The sequence below is a fragment of the Sorex araneus genome, chromosome X, assembly GCF_027595985.1.
Source record: "Sorex araneus isolate mSorAra2 chromosome X, mSorAra2.pri, whole genome shotgun sequence".
In the NCBI taxonomy this organism is placed as follows: Eukaryota; Metazoa; Chordata; class Mammalia; order Eulipotyphla; family Soricidae; genus Sorex; species Sorex araneus.
This window is the reverse complement of record NC_073313.1, coordinates 285,256,227-285,276,046: the sequence shown is the minus strand read 5'-3', so window position 1 is coordinate 285,276,046 and position 19,820 is coordinate 285,256,227. Positions and strand designations below refer to the sequence as shown.

Sequence of the window (19,820 nt, the reverse complement as noted above, 5' to 3'; positions counted from 1 at the left end):
ACAATATTAATTCCTTCAATCCATGAGCAGGGGATATCTTTCCATTTCCTCATGCCCTCTTTTATTTCCTGAAGTAGCGTTTTGTAGTTTTCGTTATACAAGTCCTTTACTTCCTTAGTTAAGCTGATTCCGAGGAACTTGATTTTTTGAGGCACAATTGTGAACAGGATTGCTTTTATCATGTCACAGTCTTCTCTCTCATTATTTGCATATAGGAAAGCCATGGACTTTTAGGTATTGATTTTACAGCCTGCAACTTTACTATACGAGTCTGTTGTTTCTAGTTTCTTGGTAGAGGTTTTAGGGTTCTTTTAGCATAGTACCATATCATCTGCAAATAGTGAGAGCTTTATTTCTTCCTTTCCCACCTGAATGCCTTTAATATCTTTTTCTTGCCTAATTGCTATTGCAAATACTTCCAGTACTATAGTGAACAGAAGTGGAGAGAGTGGGCATCCTTGTCTCGTCCCTGTTCTTAGAAGGAAGGCTCTTAGTTTTTCCCCACTGAGGATGATGCTTGCTGTAGGCTTGTGATAAATGGCTTTAACTAAATTGAGGAAAGTCCCTTCTATACCCATTTTGGCGAGAGTTTTCATCATAAACAGGTGCAGGATCTTGTCAAATGCTTTCTCTGCATCTATTGATATGGCTATATGATTTTTATCTTTTCTTTTGTTGATATGATGGATCATGTTGATTGATTTCTGAATGTTAAACCATCCTTGCATCCCTTGGATGAATCCCACTTGGTCGTGGTGTATGATCTTTTTGATGAGTTGTTGAATTATATTTGCTAATATTTTGTTGAGAATTTTCGCATCTGTGTTCAGCAGGGATATTGGCCTGTAGTTTTCTTTTTTTTTTGTGGTGTCTTTTTTTACTTTTGGTATTAGGGAGATATGAGCCTCATAGAAACTGTTTGGGAGGATTTCTGTTTCTTCAGTTTCCTTGAAAAGCTTGAGAAGATCTTTCAATAGGTCCTCTTTAAATGTTTGGAAGAATTCACTAGTGAATCCGTCTGGACCTGGGATTTTGTTTTTGGGAAGACTTTTGATTTCAGTTTCAATTTTCTTGATATTAGTAGGACTATTCAGGTACTTCAGGTCTTCTTGGTTCAGCCTTGGGAGATTATAGGAGTCCAGGAATTTATCCATTTCTTTTAGGTTCTCTTGTTTTGTGGCATACAGATTTTCAAAGTAGTCTCTGATGATCTTTTGAATTTCTTTGGTTTCTGTTGTGATGTCCCCCTTTTCACTTCTGATTTGGTTCTCTCTCTCTTTTTCTTTGTGAGTCTTGCTAGTGGTTTATCAATCTTGTTTATTTTCTGGAAGAACCGGCTCTTGGTTTCATTGATCTTTCAGATTGTCTTTTGGGTTTCCATGTCATTAATTTCTGCTCTAAGTTTTTTTTTATCTCTTTCTTTCCACCTTGTTGGGGCTCCATTTTTTGGTCCTTTTCTACGGTCTTGAGCTTTGAAGTCTAGTTATTTATGTGGGCCCTTTCTTCCTTCCTGAGATATGCTTTCAGAGCTATAAATTTTCCCCTTAATACGGCTTTAGCTGCGTCCCACAGGTTCTGGTAGCTCGTGTCTTCATTCTCATTTGTTTCCAGGTACCTTTTGATTTCTTCCTTGATTTCTTCCTGACCTATTCATTGTTCAACATCTAGTTGTTTAATTTCCAGATGTTTGATTTGGTTTTCTGCATCTGTCCATGATTAACTTCTATCTTCAGCGCATCATGGTCTGAAAAGATAGCTGGTACAGTGTCTATCTTGCTGATTCTGTTGAGGTATGTTGTGTGGCCCAGTGCATGGTCTATTCTGGAAAATGTTCCATGTGCACTGGAAAAGAATGTGTATTCCTCTTTTAGGGGGTTATAAAGCCCTATATAGATCTAATAGCCCTCTCTTTTCTATTTCTTCCTTCAAAGCCAGTATTTCCTTGGTGAGTTTTAATCTTCTTGATCTGTCCAGAGGCGATAGGGTGGTGTTGAAGTCTCCAACTACTATTGTGTTGCTCACAATGTCCTTCTTAAGGTCTGTTAGCAGCTGTTGCTGGTATTTAGCTGGTCCTTCATTGGGTGCGTACACGTTTAGGAATGTGATTTCTTCCTGCTGTACATATCTCTTGATTAATAAAAAATGGCCTTCACTATCCCTTCTAATCTTTTTCAACCTGAAGTCTATGTTGTCCGATACTAGTAAGGCCACCCTAGCTCTTTTGAGGGAGCTGTTTGCTTGCAGGATTGTTTTCCATCCTTTGACTTTGAGTCTGTGTTTGTTCTGGCTATTCAGATGTGTTTCTTGCAGGCAGCAGAATGTTGGATTCAGTCTCTGAATCCATTTTGCCAGTCTGTGTCTCTTAATTGGTGAATTAAGACCATTGACATTGAGAGAGATTATTGTCATGAGGTTTTGTGCCATCTTTCTGTAAGGGTTTGTTGTGCTTGTAAGGGTTTTTCTTGTCTTACAGTAGCCCCTTTATTTCTTCTTTTAGGTTTGATTTTGAGTCTATGAAGTTCCTGAGCTGTTGTTTATCCGCAAAATAGTGTACCGTTCTTTCAAGTTTGAATGAGAGTTTGGCCGAATAAAGTATTCTTGGTGAAATGTTCATTTCATTGAGTTTTTTTCACTATATCCCACCACTGCCTTCGGACTTGGAGGGCTTCCTCTGATAGGTCTGCTGTGAATCTAAGGGGTGCTCCTTTGAAAGTGATTTCCTTCTTCGACTTTACTGCTTGCAGTATTGTCTCTATCCGTGACATCCATCATCCTAACAATGATATGTCTTGGAGTTTTTCTGTTAGGGTCTCTATTAGCTGGCACCCTTCTGGCTCCTTGAATCTGGATGTCTGCATTCTCCAACTCTGGGAACTTTTCAGCAATAATTTTTTTGACTATGGCTTTTTCATTGGGGTTGGTTCCCTGTCCTTCTGGTACTCCGATCATTCTAATGTTGTTCCTCTTGAAATCATATCCTAGGACTCTGATTCTCCCTTGAGCTATTTTGATGTCTCTCCCCATTGATTGTTGTTGCCCGTAGGCTTCCTGCTGCTCATCTTCATGCTCACTGATTCTGTCTTCGGCTGTACCCATTCTATTGTTGAGGGCACCCACTGAGTTTTTTAATTCATCTACCAAATCTTTTATTTGTAACATTTCCTTTTGTAGGTTTTTCATTTCTGCTCTCATTTCTTCCCATAATTTCTCTGCTGTCTATTGTATCATTTCTGTTAGATCCTCCTTTAACTTGTCAATCTTTCCATTGAGTTCATTGAACATCTTCAGGATTTCAACTCTGAATTCTTTATCTGAGAGCTCGAGTTTGTAGGAAACGTCTATTGAGGCATCTGGACTCCCTTCATCATCCTCTCCTTGTGGTGGGGATTTCCACTGTTTCTTCATATTGTTGTGGTGGTATGGAAGAGGGACCTTCAATTTCACTTCTGATTGCGAAAAAGGATTCTGAATGGGCTTGGTCCGTGGTGATCAATTTCTTCTGTACCCCGTCTAGAACATGTTCCTCTCTTCTTTACGTGAGGCTTCAAGTGATGCTTTTTGAGAATGGGCTCCTTTACCTTTGGCTTGAAGAGCTGCTTATATTCATTGGTACTTTTGAGAAATTGGAATTAGCTAGCAACCTATTGATGAACTATTTTTGGGATAGCTAAGATGATACTCGGGGACATAGGTGGTGAACACTGAGGTGTAACGACAAATTGCTTGGTATGTGGAAAATATGTGCGGCTGTGTGAGCATTGGCCAGCTCAAAACGAGGCCACGACCACTTTTGTTGAGGCCACGTCCACCACCATAATGTGGCTAGGTGCCCGCAGGGAGGGAGCGAACCGGCGTGGCGACATGGAGGGTGGCGAAGGGCTAGATGGGCGGTGCTCAGGCAGGGTGGGAGTCAGCAGGCGCAGGGGTGGGGGAGGTGCCAGGCGCAGAGGAGATGGCGCCTGTTTTAGTTCACTAACCTGCAAGAGGGAGCGAACTGGCGTGGTGGCGCTGGAGGGTGGCGAAGGGCTAGATGGGCGGTGCTCAGGGTGGGAGTCAGGGTCCGAGAGGAGACGGCAGGGTGGGAGGTGCAAGCACAGAGGAGATGGCGCCCGTTTTGGTTCACTAACCTGCAAGAAGGAGCCAACTGGTGTGGCAGCGCTGGAGGGTGGCGAAGGCCTCCTCTTTTTTTTTAAACTGTGCTCAAGTCATAGGTCCAGGAAGACCAAAATGAGATCTGATGTGAGTAATAAAAACAAGTTCAGAGCACTTTTGTAAAACAGCCTCTAGCTGCTGAAGCAATTGTTGAACATTTAGAGACAATTGTTTGATGCATTTAGAGACACAGTCAAAATACCAGGGAAGAAACCAACAACATAAACTGAGTCTGAGATGACATTACCCGGCCCTGGCACATGGGCTAGTGAAGAAACCAATGTGGCAAGTTACAGCCCTCATTGGAAGCTCTTTCCTGATATCAGAAATAACCTGCTTCATAACCATGCACACACACAAGCAGAAGTATCCTAGTGACATTGCCTTCTGCCCCTCACCAGACTCAGCATCTGTAACGGCTGAGTGGGTAAGCACCCAGCAATGAGGCATCTCTGTGCTTCCTGGGTCAATAAGCAATTGCTGAGTGGGAGAATAACCACGTACCAACTGGCCCTGAAACCGTTTTCCTGGAGGTGGCATCTCATGAACTAGAAGTGGAAGTTCACTTCCCCCAGAATAAAACTGTACCAGGCTGAGTCTTTGAATAACCTTCTTTGGAACTAGCACATCAACACAGGTTCTGATAGAGTCGGTTGTCCAGATTGAGTTCCTGGCAGATGGTCTTAGGAATTAAGACTGGAAACTAGAGTGAGATGTCCCCAGAAAGAGCCAGCCTTTAAGCTTAATATATCTAATACTGTGTCCATACATAATGGTTAGAAATATTATAAGTAAATTTACTATGATGGTTTAAATGGATTACTAGCTGAGGAAAAGAGAAAGCATAATTCTCTGAGATAGAATCCCACCCTTGAGCAGATCTCCTAGTACTCTGGAGTGCTGAACCCTCAGATGAGATTTTCTTGAATTAATCTCCTGGAACTTCCCCTGAAGGAGTGGCTTTACCTCTGTTTGTTGTTATGACAATGTTCAACCCCACCTACGTGTACCCCACCCTTCATGATTTCTAGATAACTATGCTGTAGGGGGTAAGAGGGAACTAGAGTAGACAATGAGTAGAGGACTTCAAGGTCTACGAGGAACTAGGATGATTAGAACTGTGATCACTGGGACTATGATTTTGCTGTAAGGGGAAAGATTGAACTACACTGGGAAGGAGAAATAAACTATCTCTCAACAAGCCCAGGCCCTGCTTCTCCGTTACCCCAGTTCTTTGTCCGTCTGTCGCCATGGCCCGGCCAGGGGAATGGCTCTTGGCCATCAAATGCTCGAGTCCCTCATGTCTCCTGCACTTTCTTCTGAAACTCACAGGTAATATTTAATAACTTTGTTTGGTTTGGGGCCACACCCTTCTGTGCTGAGGAATCCTTCCTGGTGGTGTTCAGGAGGCCATAAGCAGTGATGGGGATAGGATCCAGACTGGATGATGAGCAAGGCAGTACCCCACATACTATATTTTTGACTAAATAATAATTTTAAATGTTCTTATCTCTGTACCTCTTAAAATTTTTATTTGTGATCTTAGACAAAAAAGGAAAACTTTTTGCAAACTATTTACTTACTTGATGTTTTCTGAAGAGCATTTGCAGTGAAACTGAGTAACAGGGATATTGCATTTTTGCTGTTTCTTTAATTTGTTAAATTAGTTCAATTTATTTGTTTTTTTATGGTGCTGGGATCCAGCCCAGCACAAGGCAAGTGAATTACCATTTAGCTTCGTCCCTGGCCATTTCTCTGTTCTTTCTTTCTCTCTTTCTTTCTTTCTTTCTTTCTTTCTTTCTTTCTTTCTTTCTTTCTTTCTTTCTTTCTTTCTTTCTTTCTTTCTTTCTTTCTTTCCTTCCTTCCTTCCTTCCTTCCTTCCTTCTTTCTCTTTCTTTCTTTCTTTCTTTCTTTCTTTCTTTCTTTCTTTCTTTCTTTCTTTCTTTCTTTCTTTCTTTCTTTCTTTCTTTCTTTCTTTCTTTCTTTCTTTCTTTCCCTCCCTCCCTCCCTCCCTCCCTTTCTTTCTTTCCTTTTCTTTTCTTTCTTTCTCAGCTGTGCTCAGGGCAGAGGGATGTCTCTGCTCAGAGATCACTCCTGACTGTGCTTGGGAATTGTGTGTGGTGCTGAGGGTTGAACTCAGGTTGGCCAAGTCCTTCCATTTTGTAAGTGCTAGTTGTTATTGCTGCATCTTTAGAATTTCAATGTTTAGTTTTTTTTTTTTTTTAAATTTTATTGAATCACTGTGAGATAGTTACAAGCTTTCATGTTTGGGTTACAATCACACAATGAACAAACACCCATCCCTCCAACAGTGCACATTCCGTACCACCACCAGTATCCCTGGTATACCCCCACTTTCCCACTCTCTGCCTGCCTCCATGGCAGACAATATTCTCCATACTCTCTTTCTACTTTTGGGAAAGCCTCATTCTTTTTTTTTTTTTATTAGTTTATTTTTAATTAGAGAGTCATCGTGAGGGTACAGTTACAGATCCATACATCTTTGTGCTCATGCTTCCCCCATACAAAGTTCAATAACCCATCCCTTCACCAGTGCCCATTCTCCACCACCCGTAAACCCAACATCCCTCCCCCCCTCCCCAGTCCTGTCTCCCCCTACCCCACCCTGCCACTATGGCAGGGAATTCCCTTTTGTTCTCTCTCTCTGATTAGGTGTTGTGGTTTGCAATAAAGGTGTTGAGTGGCCATTGTGTTCAGTCTCTAGTCTGTATTCCGCCCGCCTCACCCTTCCCCCATCAATGTTTAGTTTTATGTGATCCTGGGTACTTGTGGTCCTGAACTCTGACCTTAATGCATGACTAACTACCAGAGAAAGAGGAACCAGGAAAGGAAGTGGGAAGACTATAAGAATAAAGTGAGCTGTAATAATTCTGGCCTAAGTCACCGATCAAGAGTAAATCTCTGCATCATAGTCACTTCTCTTTTATACACCAAAATGGGGGCCGGGGGCAAGGGTGGTTTTTATCCTAATGTGCTATTGCATTTTACTATTTAGAAAGTTTTCATTTTCCTTGTTTTATTTTTTCAGCCTCTGTTCCATCCCTGAGTCACCTTTGTCGTTTGGAAATTCTGTCCAGTTTAAAACCAAAGCATCTACAGTCTGACCCATTTGTCTATCAGTTGCCTCTTCCCAGAAGCCTACAGAATTACTTGCTCTACTCAGATATTCTGAGGAGGAATGATGTTCCAGAACTGACAGTTATTCCAGATGAAGAGATCTGGGACGCTATTTAACCGTGGCTACTGAAAACACCAGGAACAAGAGCTGTAGGTAGAGAACAACGTTTTTGATTTTATAGTTACAAAAGATGAATTTTTCTTTGTGTGGTGGGTTAGGTTTGTGGGATACTAAGAAAATAGGAATGTTTACAACAGAAATTCCTGACTCCCCCCCCAAAAATTGTAGACCTTACTTAGGCTGCCTGATTGTTGTTTCATTACTAGTGCATTTTATGTCATAATATCCATTTACTAAGCTGTTTTCTACTTCCATTAATGAACTTTGATAAAGATAGATATGACATATTTCCTCCACCTGTGTTACTGTGTTTACCTATGGCTTCCTATGTGTGAAATTCTTGCATAAGCATTATTGGAAATATTCATGACAGTAAGATAGTATATATTATTATTATTAGTTTGTGCTTTACTATCTCATATTTATAGATGAGTATGTTGTTTTATATTTTATTCTCATATATTAAGGTGGTCACTTTTATTTTATTTCTTTTCTTTTCTTTTTGGGTGATAACTGCTGATTCTTAGGGTTTACTCCTGACTGCACTCCTAGCGGTGCTTGGAAGACCATATGGGGTGCCTGGATTTGAATCCAGGTCAGCCTAGTGCAAGCAAATGTCCTACCCACTATACTACAGCACTTAGTCACTTTTATTAAGAATTTTATTTTCTGTTTTTTCTCAGGTAAACTCAGGATAATTTTTTTTTTTTTTTGCTTTTTGGGTCATACCCAGCGATGCTCAGAGGTTACTTCTGGCTTTGCACGCAGGAATTACTCCTGGCGGTGCTTGGGGGACCATATGGGATGCCAGGGATCGAACCCGGGTCGGCTGCATGCAAGGCAAACGCCCTACCCGCTGTGCTATTGCTCTGGCCCCATCAAGATAATTATTTTTATATCAAAAATGAACCATTATGCTATTTTTTATTTTTTTCAGTATTCTGAATAAGCAAAAACCCATTTCTAATACGTAAAAGTAAAAGCACACCTAAATTCAAAGATTTGCTCAGTTAAAAAAAATTAGGTCAGTATTGGAATAAACATTTTCATTTATTTTTTACATTTAGGATATGATTAGGAGACAGGGAAGGATATTTCTATGGCACCATCTTTTGAGAAAGTAAAATGTGTTTGCCAGTTCCTTAGTATCAAAAGGAACACTCACCAGCCTTCCATCCTCTGAGGCAGAGGACAGCTGGCCCTAGAAAGCAGAATTCCCAGTAGTACTGATGAGGAAAATGTTTTCTCCGTAAGTTACCAGTGTTCATCGAGTTTACACCTCTGTGTCCTAGTTAGTGAGATATTCAGCTCATTTTAAGATCGCTAAGTCTGAATCTAAAGTGCGTGGGAGCTAGTGAGATGACCGGAGACTTTGGAGCCATTGCAGGAGGTGGCCATAGGTGGGCTCAGCTCGAGCAGGCGTGGACACGGGCAGCGGTGGGCAGGCTCTCTGGGGAGCCTGTGTGTGAGAGGAGCGTCTGCACTAGCACAGACGAAGGGTGCAGAGTGAAGAGCTGGAGGGCTGTGAGTCCCCGCACATGAGGGCCACTGCCCACATTGGAGATAGAGTTGGAATGGGGGTAGACAGGTTGGAGTAAATGTAGAAATCAGAAATTAAATATGGGAAACGTGTAAATTATTATTTAATAAAGACATTTCAATAGAATATTTGTATTATGTAGTATTTTTTTAAATTGTTGTTCGAATTTACGTTTTTCCTAACCCTGTCTTTAATTTGCAATGTAACAAGTTTCTTATGAAGGTCAAGTATGTACAGAAAAATTTAAATTTGAGGTGTAATTGTTTTGTTTTTGTGTATATTTAAATATGTAATAAAAACTATTGATGGCTTACCATTCTGTTGTGTCCTTTGTTTGGTGCCACATCTGCCTGTTCTTATTTCTTTCTCCTGGTTCTGTGCTCAGGGATGACTTCTGGTGGTCCTTGGGGGACCATTTAAGGTGCCAGAGATGGAGACCAAGCCAGCCTTGTGCAAGACAAGCCCCCTACCTACTTTTCTGTCTACCAGGCCTTGAGTTCTTCATTTAAAAAATTAATCAATATTTCTGAAGCATTTAGAAATTCTTGGAATTTTTTTAAATGATTTTACTTATTAATATAATGCATATTTCTTATTGGAACATTTATGATTTTTTATAACTTAGAGCAGGAACTTTGAGACATCTAATTTAAAAGTCTTAAAGGTAAGTTATAGCTTTTGATCAGAATGATTTATCTAGTTAATGTGAACCTTAATTCCTTGACCTACACACATAATGGTGCCTTAAAACTGTTTCACTCACAGTGAGCCTAATGAGGAACCCCAGACAGTAAGTCACTATGGTGGTATATTTTATCAGTAAGACACAAATCCATTTTAATAATTAATGCCAAGGGTTCACCTTTCCTTGGTCCCGTTTTTCTTTTAAGTGTATTCCCTGATGATCATTCCTGTTTGAAAATATCTCTCTGTGATCATGATCATTTGATATCAATAGTGACAACCCTGAAATTATTTGAATTTTCCTTGTCCTTTTGCCAAATATCAGGTATCTTGATCTGCAGCTTTCTGGTGGCACTGTGTAGTATATTGGTGCTGAGTAGATCATTACATCCTTCCTGTGTCCTATGACTCTCTCATGGTGTAATCTTTGATAAGCATCTTAGGTGAAATATATGTCACCTGATGACTTGATATCTTTAGTTATCTTTTTTTTGTTGTTGTTTGCTTTTGGGTTATACCTGGCAGTGGTTCGGGCTTTGCCCTGGCTCTGCACTCACTCTTGGAGGGTTCTAGGGACTATAGGGACCAAGCCAGGTCATTTGTGTGCCAGGCAAATTCCCTCCCCACTGTGTACCATCGCTCTGGTCCTCTAGTAATCTTTAGGTAACCTTAGATAGCTTATTCTCATGTAAATCCATCTGTAAATGTGTGTAAAAATTGTGGTTTGTTACAGATCTTCAAATGCCATTTGTCATAAACATTTGATGATGCAAATAATATTTATTGGTCAGTCTTTAAAGTTAAATTGTAATTTTGTTATTTCTCAAAATTATTAAAAAGAACTAATAAGAAAACAGATAACTACACATTTTCTGGAACAGTGAGCTTGTTACTGGAATGCACTGAAGGAAATTGAAAAGTTTATCTAAAAATTTGCTTTTCACTTTCATACTCCTCTTATTCTCAGAGGATCTTACTTTCCTCTACATTTCCTGATACATCTTAGAAATGCTTGTTTGAGGAGAAAGTCTCAGTCTAGTTACTGCCAACTTTTGCCTCGTGCCATTGTTGAAAGGTTTTGAGGCGGTGAGAATAGGTGGATGATTAGTGAGTCAAATTGCTGGTAATGTGGCCATTTAAAGTTTTTGTGATTGAGTGTTTAAGATCTAACAATTTGGTGGTATAAGCAGTCAGGCTTATATACTATCTTTATCCAATTATACGAATGCATCCTCTGTCCAAAGCAAATGGACTTTTGACTCGCTGACTTCATCCAGATGCTCAGTGTAGAGTCTGTCTTATGCAAGGGGATTGTTGATAACATAATAGTGGCACCTAGTGGCCAGGGTGATTTGATTGCCAAAGTGGTCTTGGACCTGTGTCAATCCTTGGCTCTGTGTGGACACATTCCCTTCCCAGCATCACCAGCTGCCAGAGGAACTCAGGCATCAGTGCATTTGTTGCCTTCACCAAGCACTGAGGCATAGACCCACCGCCAGCCCAACTTGGAGTGACCTCCATCAAGTGAAATGGCAGATAAATAAATAATAGTACCCAGGGAGCTAATCATTCTGCCCATCTTTCTGTACTAGAAACACATCGGTAGGCCCATACCAAGATACCTAGATTCAGTCTATAGCCTAGTTACCTGAGAGATAACCACGCAGGCAGACCTACCTCAGGAAAGAAATGCTGTGTTCTGGGTGGCGGGAGTGTTGGTCCTCTGAGTTTACTGTCCCGTTAGAGAGCCAGTATTTATGGCCAAATAAATATGACCCATATTTGAGAACTTGGACACTACCATAAATATTTATGTATTTTTATATCGTATTTTAGAAATAATAAGCATTGCTTTTTCTCTTCGATATCCTTTTTCATAAAAGATTTAAGAAAAGTTGAACATTCCTGTGTGCAACTGTTGAGCTCATTTCCTTTTTTTCCCTCTTTGAGGCTGAATTACTCTGTTAACCACCTCTGTATTTATTATTGTTGTTGCTAAATGACAAGTGGTCATTAATGTGAAATGCCTTGCGAAAACTAACTCCCCCCAATAAGTGCCTGTAGTCCTTAATGAGGCAGAGAATGCATTGTACTTGTTAATTTTCTGACATTGGTCGAACTAATTGTATATATGGCCTTGTTTGCAGCCACCTACCAGTGAGTTATAATGAGAGGGTGCCAGCTTGCTTGATTTAAGCTGCAGTCATGCACATCGGAACAAGGGTTCAAACAGGCAAGGCAGGTGCTTCATCTCTGGCCCTGGATATATATTTTGTGGAAACTTAAATAGGTGCAAATTTGGGGGTTAAAGAACCCCCATGCAGTGCTCAAGGAATTGGGATTCCTCTGCCAGCAACTGTCCACTGGGGCTCGAGAGCATAGTGCTACTTGGGCCCTTTGTGTCGAGTGTTCTTGGGCACCCTGGGGACACTCAGAGACCTCCCAGGCTGAGCTGGCAGTGCTCAGGGAGCACCCTAACTTCTGTACTGTTTCTCTGAGCCCTGAGTGAAGTTTTAAGTGCAGATCTTCTGCAGTTGCTTTAGTGAACAAAATACCATTTTTTTGTTTGGGGACAACCCCCTGCGATCCTCAGGACTTACTCCTGGCTCTGTGCTCAGGGATCACGCGTGGCTGACTCAGGAGACCATCTGGGTCTGCAGCATGCAAGGGAAGGACCTTGTCTGCTGTACTATCTCCTTGGCCCCCGGAAAGGCAGGAGGATAAACTTTTTCCCCTTCTGTTCGTGCTCTGGGAGCCTCACTAGGAGTTGCTCAGGGTTTGCTCCTGGCCCAGATGGTGGTGGACCATCTGGGATGCCAGCATTGGCTGCACACAGCAAGTGCCTGCCACCTTGCTCCAGCCCAAAACATCATTTTAATTTACATAAAGGGAATTCTGAAATGTGCCTATTCCAAAATTATCTTTTAATGGTCATATGGCAATAACAGTAATAGCCCACTTGAAGATTTTCTTTTATTTTTCTTTCTGTCTCTTGTTTGGGGGCCACATTTTGGTGCTCAGGACTTATTCCTGCCTGTGCCCAGGGTTCAGTTTGGGTAGCTCCTGGGTGACCTGATGTGCTGAGGATCGGACCCAGGTTGGTCCCTTGGAAGGCCAGCACATTCCCTACTACACTACCTCTCTCCTGTGCAAGTGTATATATTTTTAATCTATAAATATTTTCAAGCCCAGGAAATACAGGAAAGAGGTATATAAAGCTGTTTTATTTTCCAGCTCCTATATTGATGTTGAAATATCTCAGGTTTAAAATAAAATTTATATAAAAATTTCAGGAGTGTTTTAAAATATTTAAAATTTTAGATTATAATTTGTTGGGTAGGAGGTTGGGACCATACCCAAGCTTGCGCAGGGACTGTTCCTGGCTCTGTGCTCAGGAGTAACCCCTGGGAGTACCTGGAGAATCATGTGCTGCTGGGGATCAGACTAGCGTTGGCCCAATGCATGGTAAGTGCCTGTACTATCTCTATGTCTATGGCCCCAGGAAGGGATTTTTATTTACTTATCTATTTATTTATTTATTAATTAAGAGTTTATTATTACTTACTGTGAGACCCTTACAAAGCTGTCCTTGATTAGACTTCAGTTATACAGTGTTCCAACACCCATCTCTCCACCAGTGTACATCTCCCAGCACCAGTGTCCCCAGGTTCCCTCCACCATCCCCTCCACTCCCCACCCCCTGCCTGCCTCTATGACAGGTGCTCCTCTCTCTCTCTCTCCCTCTCTTCTCTCTCTCTCTCTCTCTCTCTCTCTCTCTCTCTCTCTCTCTCTCTCTCTCTCTCTCTCTCTCTCTCATGGTTTGCAAAACAAATACTGAAAGGTTAGAGAAGGGACCAGGATGACAGTAGTAGCTGGAAATGGTCACACTGGACAAGAACTGAATGTTAAAAGTAAAGGGATATACAGGATAACATTTTTTTTAAATTTCTTTTATTAATTCACCATGTGGAAAGTTACAAAGCTTTCAGGTTTAAGTCTCAGTTATACAATGCTCAAACACCCGTCCCTTCACCAGTGCACATATTCCACCACCAAGAATCATAATATACCTCCCCCCTTCCTCCCACCACAGGATAACATTTTAAGAAGAGTTTTTTTTTTAATTTTTTAAAAAAATTTTATTGAATCACTGTGAGATAGTTACAAGCATTTAGTTTGGGTTACAATCACACAATGATCAAACACCCATCCCTCCACCAGTGCACATTCCCCACCACCAATATCACTGGCATACCCCTCCTTTCCCACCCTCCCCTTGCCTCCATGGCAGACAATATTCCCCATACTCTCTCTCTCCTTTTGGGCATTATGGCTTGCAACACAGACACTGAGAGGTCATCTTGTTTGGTCCATTATCTACTTTCAGCACACATCTTCCATCCCGACTGATTCCTCCAGCCATCATTTTCTTAGTGATCCCTTCTCTATTCGATCTGCCTTCTCCCCTCCGCTCATAAACCAGGCTTTCAGCTATGGGGCAACCCTCCTGGCCCTTTTATTTACTGTCCTTGGGTGTCAGCCTCATGTGATGTTATTCTATACTCCACAAATGAGTGCAGTCCTTCTATGTCTGTCCCTGAGAGATTATTTTGATGGGGTTTTGTCCCATTTTACTATGGCAATTTGGTGTATTTTGAGGGTCTTGTCTTGTCTTAAAGTAGCCTATTCAGTTGTTCTTGAAACCATGGTTTTGAGTCTCTGAAGTTCCTGAGCTGTTGTTTATCTGTGAAACTGTGTTGTTTCTTCTGTTATGAATGAGAGTCTAGCTGGGTAACGTATTTTTGGTGAGGCATTTATTTCATTGAGTTTTTTCACTATATCTCACCACTGTTTTTGGGCCGTGAGGGTTTCACCAGACAAGTTGGCTATGAATCTTAAGGATACTCCTTTATAGGCAGTTTCTTTCTTTGATCCTGTTGCATTCAGGATTTTGTTTCTAAGGTTTTGGTAATTTTGATCAGGATGTCTTGAGGTATTTTTATTTGGATTTCTTCTAGCTGGTACCCTTTGGGCCTCTTGAATTTGGTCGCATGTTTTCTTCAGCTGTGGGAACATTGTAGCAATGATGTCTTTGACAGTTTCTTCTTCATCAGGGTTTTCTTGCTGTCCCTCTGGGACTCCAGTAATTCTTATATTACTCTTCTTGGCTTCATCACAATCTTCTCTTGCCATCTGTTCCTCTTATCCATTTTCTCTTCTTTCTTAGAGAGTCTCTGGACTTCATCTTCGAGCTCACCGATTCTGTCCTCAGCACCTGTTACTCTGCTGCTGAGGCCTTCCACTGAGTTTTTTAATTCACCTACCAGGTTTTTCAGGTCTGACATTTTCGTTTGTAATTTTGTTTGCATTTTCTGCATTTCTACCTTCAAATCCTCTTATAGTTTATTGGCATTGCTTTTCATTGTTTCTTTTAGCTCCCTAAGCATCCTCAGTAGCTCCCTTCTAAATTCCTTGTCAGAGAGGTTATCTAGCGCTTCATTGCTGTTGGGGTCTTCTGGGCTAGCCTCTTCAATACGTAAGCTTGGTGGGGTTCTGCGTTGCTTTGCCATTGTGACCTATGTGGTTTAGCCCTTCACGCTCACTGTTACTATTGTGCTTATGATGCAGTATTAATTGACGTGGGCTTAATGAGTTATTGGCTAATGTGTTTCTGGTGGTGAAGCTAACCTGGTGAAAGTTCCAACTAAGAGGGTAACTTATGGTTCTTATGGGATATGGAGGGGGAAGAATAACTTGCGGCCCTGGCCGCGGCTCTGGGAAGGAGCCCTGACACGGGCCAGGTACCTGTATCGGATGAGCAGAGGGTGCCTGATCATTGCAGCTTTGGGTGCCTGCGGTGTGCCTCAATTCCTGTCCCTTGCAGATCAAGGATGCAAACCAGCTTCCTGGGGTCTGGTTAGAATCACGGCTCTGGGAAGCAGCCCTGACACGGGCTGGGTACCTGTATGGGATGAGCAGAGGGTGCCCAGCCAAGAAAGGCTTTTTATTTTTTTATTTTTTGCTTTTTTTGGTCACACCCGGCGGTGCACAGGGGTTACTTCTGGCTCTGCACTCAGGAATTATTCCTGGCAGTGCTCAGGGGACCATATGGGATGCTGAGAATCGAACCCGGGTCGGCCGTATGCAAGGCAAATACCCTACCCGCTGTGCTATATCACTCCAGCCCCAAGAAGAGCTTTTTATTTTTTGAATTTTTTTTAATAAAAATTTAATTTTATTGAATCACCATGTGGAAAATTACAATGCTTTCAGGCTTAAGTCTCAGTTATACAATGCTGAAACAACCATCCCTTCACCAGTGCCCATATTCCACCACCAAAAAAAAAAAAAAGTACACCTCCCATCCCTCCTCCCTTCCCCCCCCGTAACTGATAAACTTCACTTTACTTTCTCTGTACTTTAGTTACATTCAATATTTCATCAAAAACCTCACTATTATTGCTAGGAGTTCCCCATTAGAGTCAGACCTATTGTGAAGAGATATGAGTTGCTCGGTTTTGGATTTCTGTACTTTAGCAACTAAGTCCAGGGAGATTTCTTCCAGATATTGGATCATTGCAAGCTTGTAACTCTCATCTGTGGTCGTCATAATATGGCGGTCGCCACACCCTTCACCCCCCGCAAGGAAGAGGCGAGAGAGAGAAATACCTTTCCCCTTTTGGGCAGGCATGGGGCCGTGGCTTAGTTCTCAATCTGGAGACATTCTGCAAGGAGCTGCTGATACCAAAAGTAGTTTAGCTGGCCTCTAGAGTCATGCTCGTGCAGCTGTGGAGAGGCCGAACACGTGTGGCAACCCCCGGGATCACATCTCGGCAGCAGGTGGGGCCCAAGAAGGGCTTTTTAAATAGCATCAAAGCATTTTAATAATTTGCAGCCTGATCAAGCACTTTTTATCTTATGATGATACCTGGCGTCAATTTGAAAGCACAAATTATTTCACATTCGGAATTGGTAAGGATAAGAAATAATGAGGCACATCTGGGTTGACTTTTTCTCCTAGAGATCTGTGTCTGGCAAACAGCCCCTCCCTCCTCTTCCCAAAGGAAGGAAAGGGATGGAGGTGAGGGCAGGTGAGTCCTTTGCTCTTTTACTCACAACCAGGATAGTTATACAGTTGCATAGTCTCAGCATTCCTCTGTTACAGTATGTAAAAATACTGTTACAGTATTTTTAATGAAGGGATGAAAGTACCATTGTTGCAGTAAAGATTAGTGTCTGCATGATTTTTCTGTTCTTGGCTTCTTTTTCATCCATAGCACTAATAGATGAAGCAGAACAGGTGGTAATTGCCATTGGCGCACTGAGATTTGTGAATAGCATCTGTTTATTATGTCTCTTACCACCCAACAGCTAGTTGAACCTTCTTTTCACTGCTTTCCTATGTGGAGGATAAAAGTCTATCATGCGTCATTATAAAGTGCTAATTTACACTCTATAATGTGATGAAATAGGTGAAGAAAAAAGTCCATCTGGTGGCTATATATGATTAATTTGAATCAAATAATAAAAAATAAGGCATCATTTTTATGAATGTTGAAACAGTATGCATCAAAGATAACAATTCAAAGGCACTGTATTCCATATATTGGGACACTAATGAAGTGGTCTGGATTTTTGTTTTGACACTTAAAAATTATGTATTTATTATGTTTTTTATATCCTATCTTTTTCCTAGAAAAGTTACTTATTTTTACCTATTATTTATTTATTTTAATAGTGAATCACCGTGGGGCACAGTTACATACTTAAAAACTTTTGCGTTTGCATTTCAGTCACACAATGATCGAGTACCCATCCCTCCACCAGTGCCCATTTTCCACCACCGATGATCAGTGTTCCTCCTACCACCCCCAGTCCATCCCCCGCCATGACCCCACCTCTATGGCAGGGCATTCCCTTTTGTTCTCTCTCTCCTTTTGGGTGTTGTGGTTTGCAATAGAGGTATTGAGTGGCCATTGTGTTCGGTCTATAGTCTGCTTTCGGCATGCATTACCCAACCTGAGTGGGTCCTCCAAACACCCTTTAGTTGGTGTTCCTTTCTCTATCTGAGCTGTCTTTTCCCCCAGCATGTGAGGCCGGCTTCCAAGACATGAGGCAAACCTCCTGGTCCTTATCTCTACTATACTTGGATGTTAGTCTCCCATTCTGTTACTTTATGTTCCACAGATGAGTGCAATCTTTCTATGTCTATCCCTCTCTTTCTGACTCATTTCACTTAACATGATACTTTCCATGTTGATCCACTTATATGCAAACTTCCTGACTTCATTTTTTCTAACATCTGCGTAGTATTCCATTTTGTAGATGTACCAAAATTTCTTTAACCAGTCATGTGTTCTTGGGCACTCGGTTTTTTTTTTCCAGATTTTGGCTATTGTAAACAGTGCAGCAATTGTCATTTCTACTATACTTTTTTTGCCTCTCCGGGATATATTCCCAGAAGTGGTATTGCTGGGTCAAATGGGAGCTCAATTTCTAATTTTTTGAGAAACATCCATACTTTTTTTCCAAAAGGGCTGAACCATTCAGCATTCCCACCAACAGTGAAGGAGAGTCCATTTTTCCCCACATCCGTGCCAACACCAGTTGCTTTTGTTCTTTTGGTATATCCTATTTCCTTAAACTGGGTTGCAATCCCATACAGGGTTGCAATCCTGTAACTTAATGTGGGAGCCTCCCCCAAATTTCTAACAGTAAAAGTTTCAGATGATGGCCATCTGTTTGATTTATCTTTTATAGATGAAGAGATACTATTTTTTAAATTTTTTTCTTTTTTTTTTATTGAATCACCATGTGGAAAGTTACAAAGCTTTCAGGTTTAAGTCTCAGTTATACAATGCTCGAACACCCATCCCTTCACCAGTGCACATATTCCACCACCAAGAATCACAGTATACCTCCCCTCACCCCCCCACTCCCCTAGCCCCCTACCCCACCTGTGTAGCTGACAAATTTCACTTTACCTTCACTTTACTTTGATTACATTCAGTATTTCAACAAAAATCTCACTATTATTGTTTGGAGTTTCTCCCCCCAAAGTCAAACCTGCTGAAAAAGAAACATTTGATAATTTATTTTTCATTGCTAAGAATGAAGAGATATGAAGTTGAGCAGCCACAATAGTGGCCGCGTGGTTTTGGATTTCTGTACTTTAGTATTTTAGTAACTAAGTTTAGAGAAATTTCTGCCAGAAGTTGCATCATTGCAAGCTCGTACCTCTCTGCTATTTTATATTCCACATTTGAGTGCAAACTTTCTATGTCTATCTCTTTCTGACTCATTTCACTTAACATGATACTTTCCATGTTGATCCACTTATATGCAAATTTCATGACTTAGATGGAGAGATGCTATTCTCTTCTACATTTACTTTTTCTGAGGCACCACTCATATGGATTTTGTGTGTGTCTCTGTGTGTGTGTAAAATATCCCAGAATTGCCTTTTAAGCACTTAGTCTATTGTTCATACAACCTCTATCCATTACTTCAGCATTTCCTAAGTTAAATACTTGCCTGTAATTATTTTTGACTTGTGTCCCTAGTGAAAATGTTTTCCTAATAGGGGAGTTCTGAGTCAGGTCAAAATACAGACAACTTTGCAAATGAGGTCTTTCATGAAACTGCTAGATATTTCAAGCAATGACAGTTCTTTGAGAATGAAGCTTTGACAGAACTTTAATCTTATTCTGCTCGCTTGGTGGTATTCAAGTTGATGGGTTTCCCTAGGATTGTGGGCTAAAATTTCTCAGGGCTCTGCTGACAGAGAGAGAAAGGGGTGGGATTAGAAGAAGTAATGCCACAAAGATCAACATCCACAGGAATACTCAGCCGTTTCTCTTGAATGATGCACCCTGTACTCCTACAAGATTTTGGTTGATTGCAGTTTTAGGAAAGTTGACACAATTTTGATTAGTGTTCCCCTTGCTTTTATAGGGGAGAGTCTCTTTGCTTAGGCATATAGATGAATGCTCAATTAAAGAGCTGGCAACATGTGCCTGGCTGGTTTCATAGTATATGAACCAGTGATTTCTGTGCACCTCTACATTCATACACTTATTTAAAATTTTTTTATTGAATCACTGAGATACACAATTACAAAGTTGTTCACGATTGGGTTTCAGTCATATTTTTTTTCATTCACATACTTTTATTTATTTATTTTTT

General features: G+C 41.0%; 1 protein-coding gene across 2 annotated transcripts in view; it reads left to right on the top strand.

The window, feature by feature from the left end:
• The window catches only part of ASB3 (ankyrin repeat and SOCS box containing 3), a 111,558-nt gene extending 102,294 nt beyond the window's left edge, over nt 1-9,264 (top strand). For both annotated transcript variants that reach the window (XM_055120080.1, XM_055120081.1), the window contains one exon: nt 7,202-9,264. In XM_055120080.1, coding sequence (XP_054976055.1) covers nt 7,202-7,407 — 206 coding nt within the window. In that variant the 3' untranslated portion in view covers nt 7,408-9,264. The remainder of the gene's footprint in view (nt 1-7,201) is intronic.
• The last annotated feature ends 10,556 nt before the right edge of the window (nt 9,265-19,820 follow it).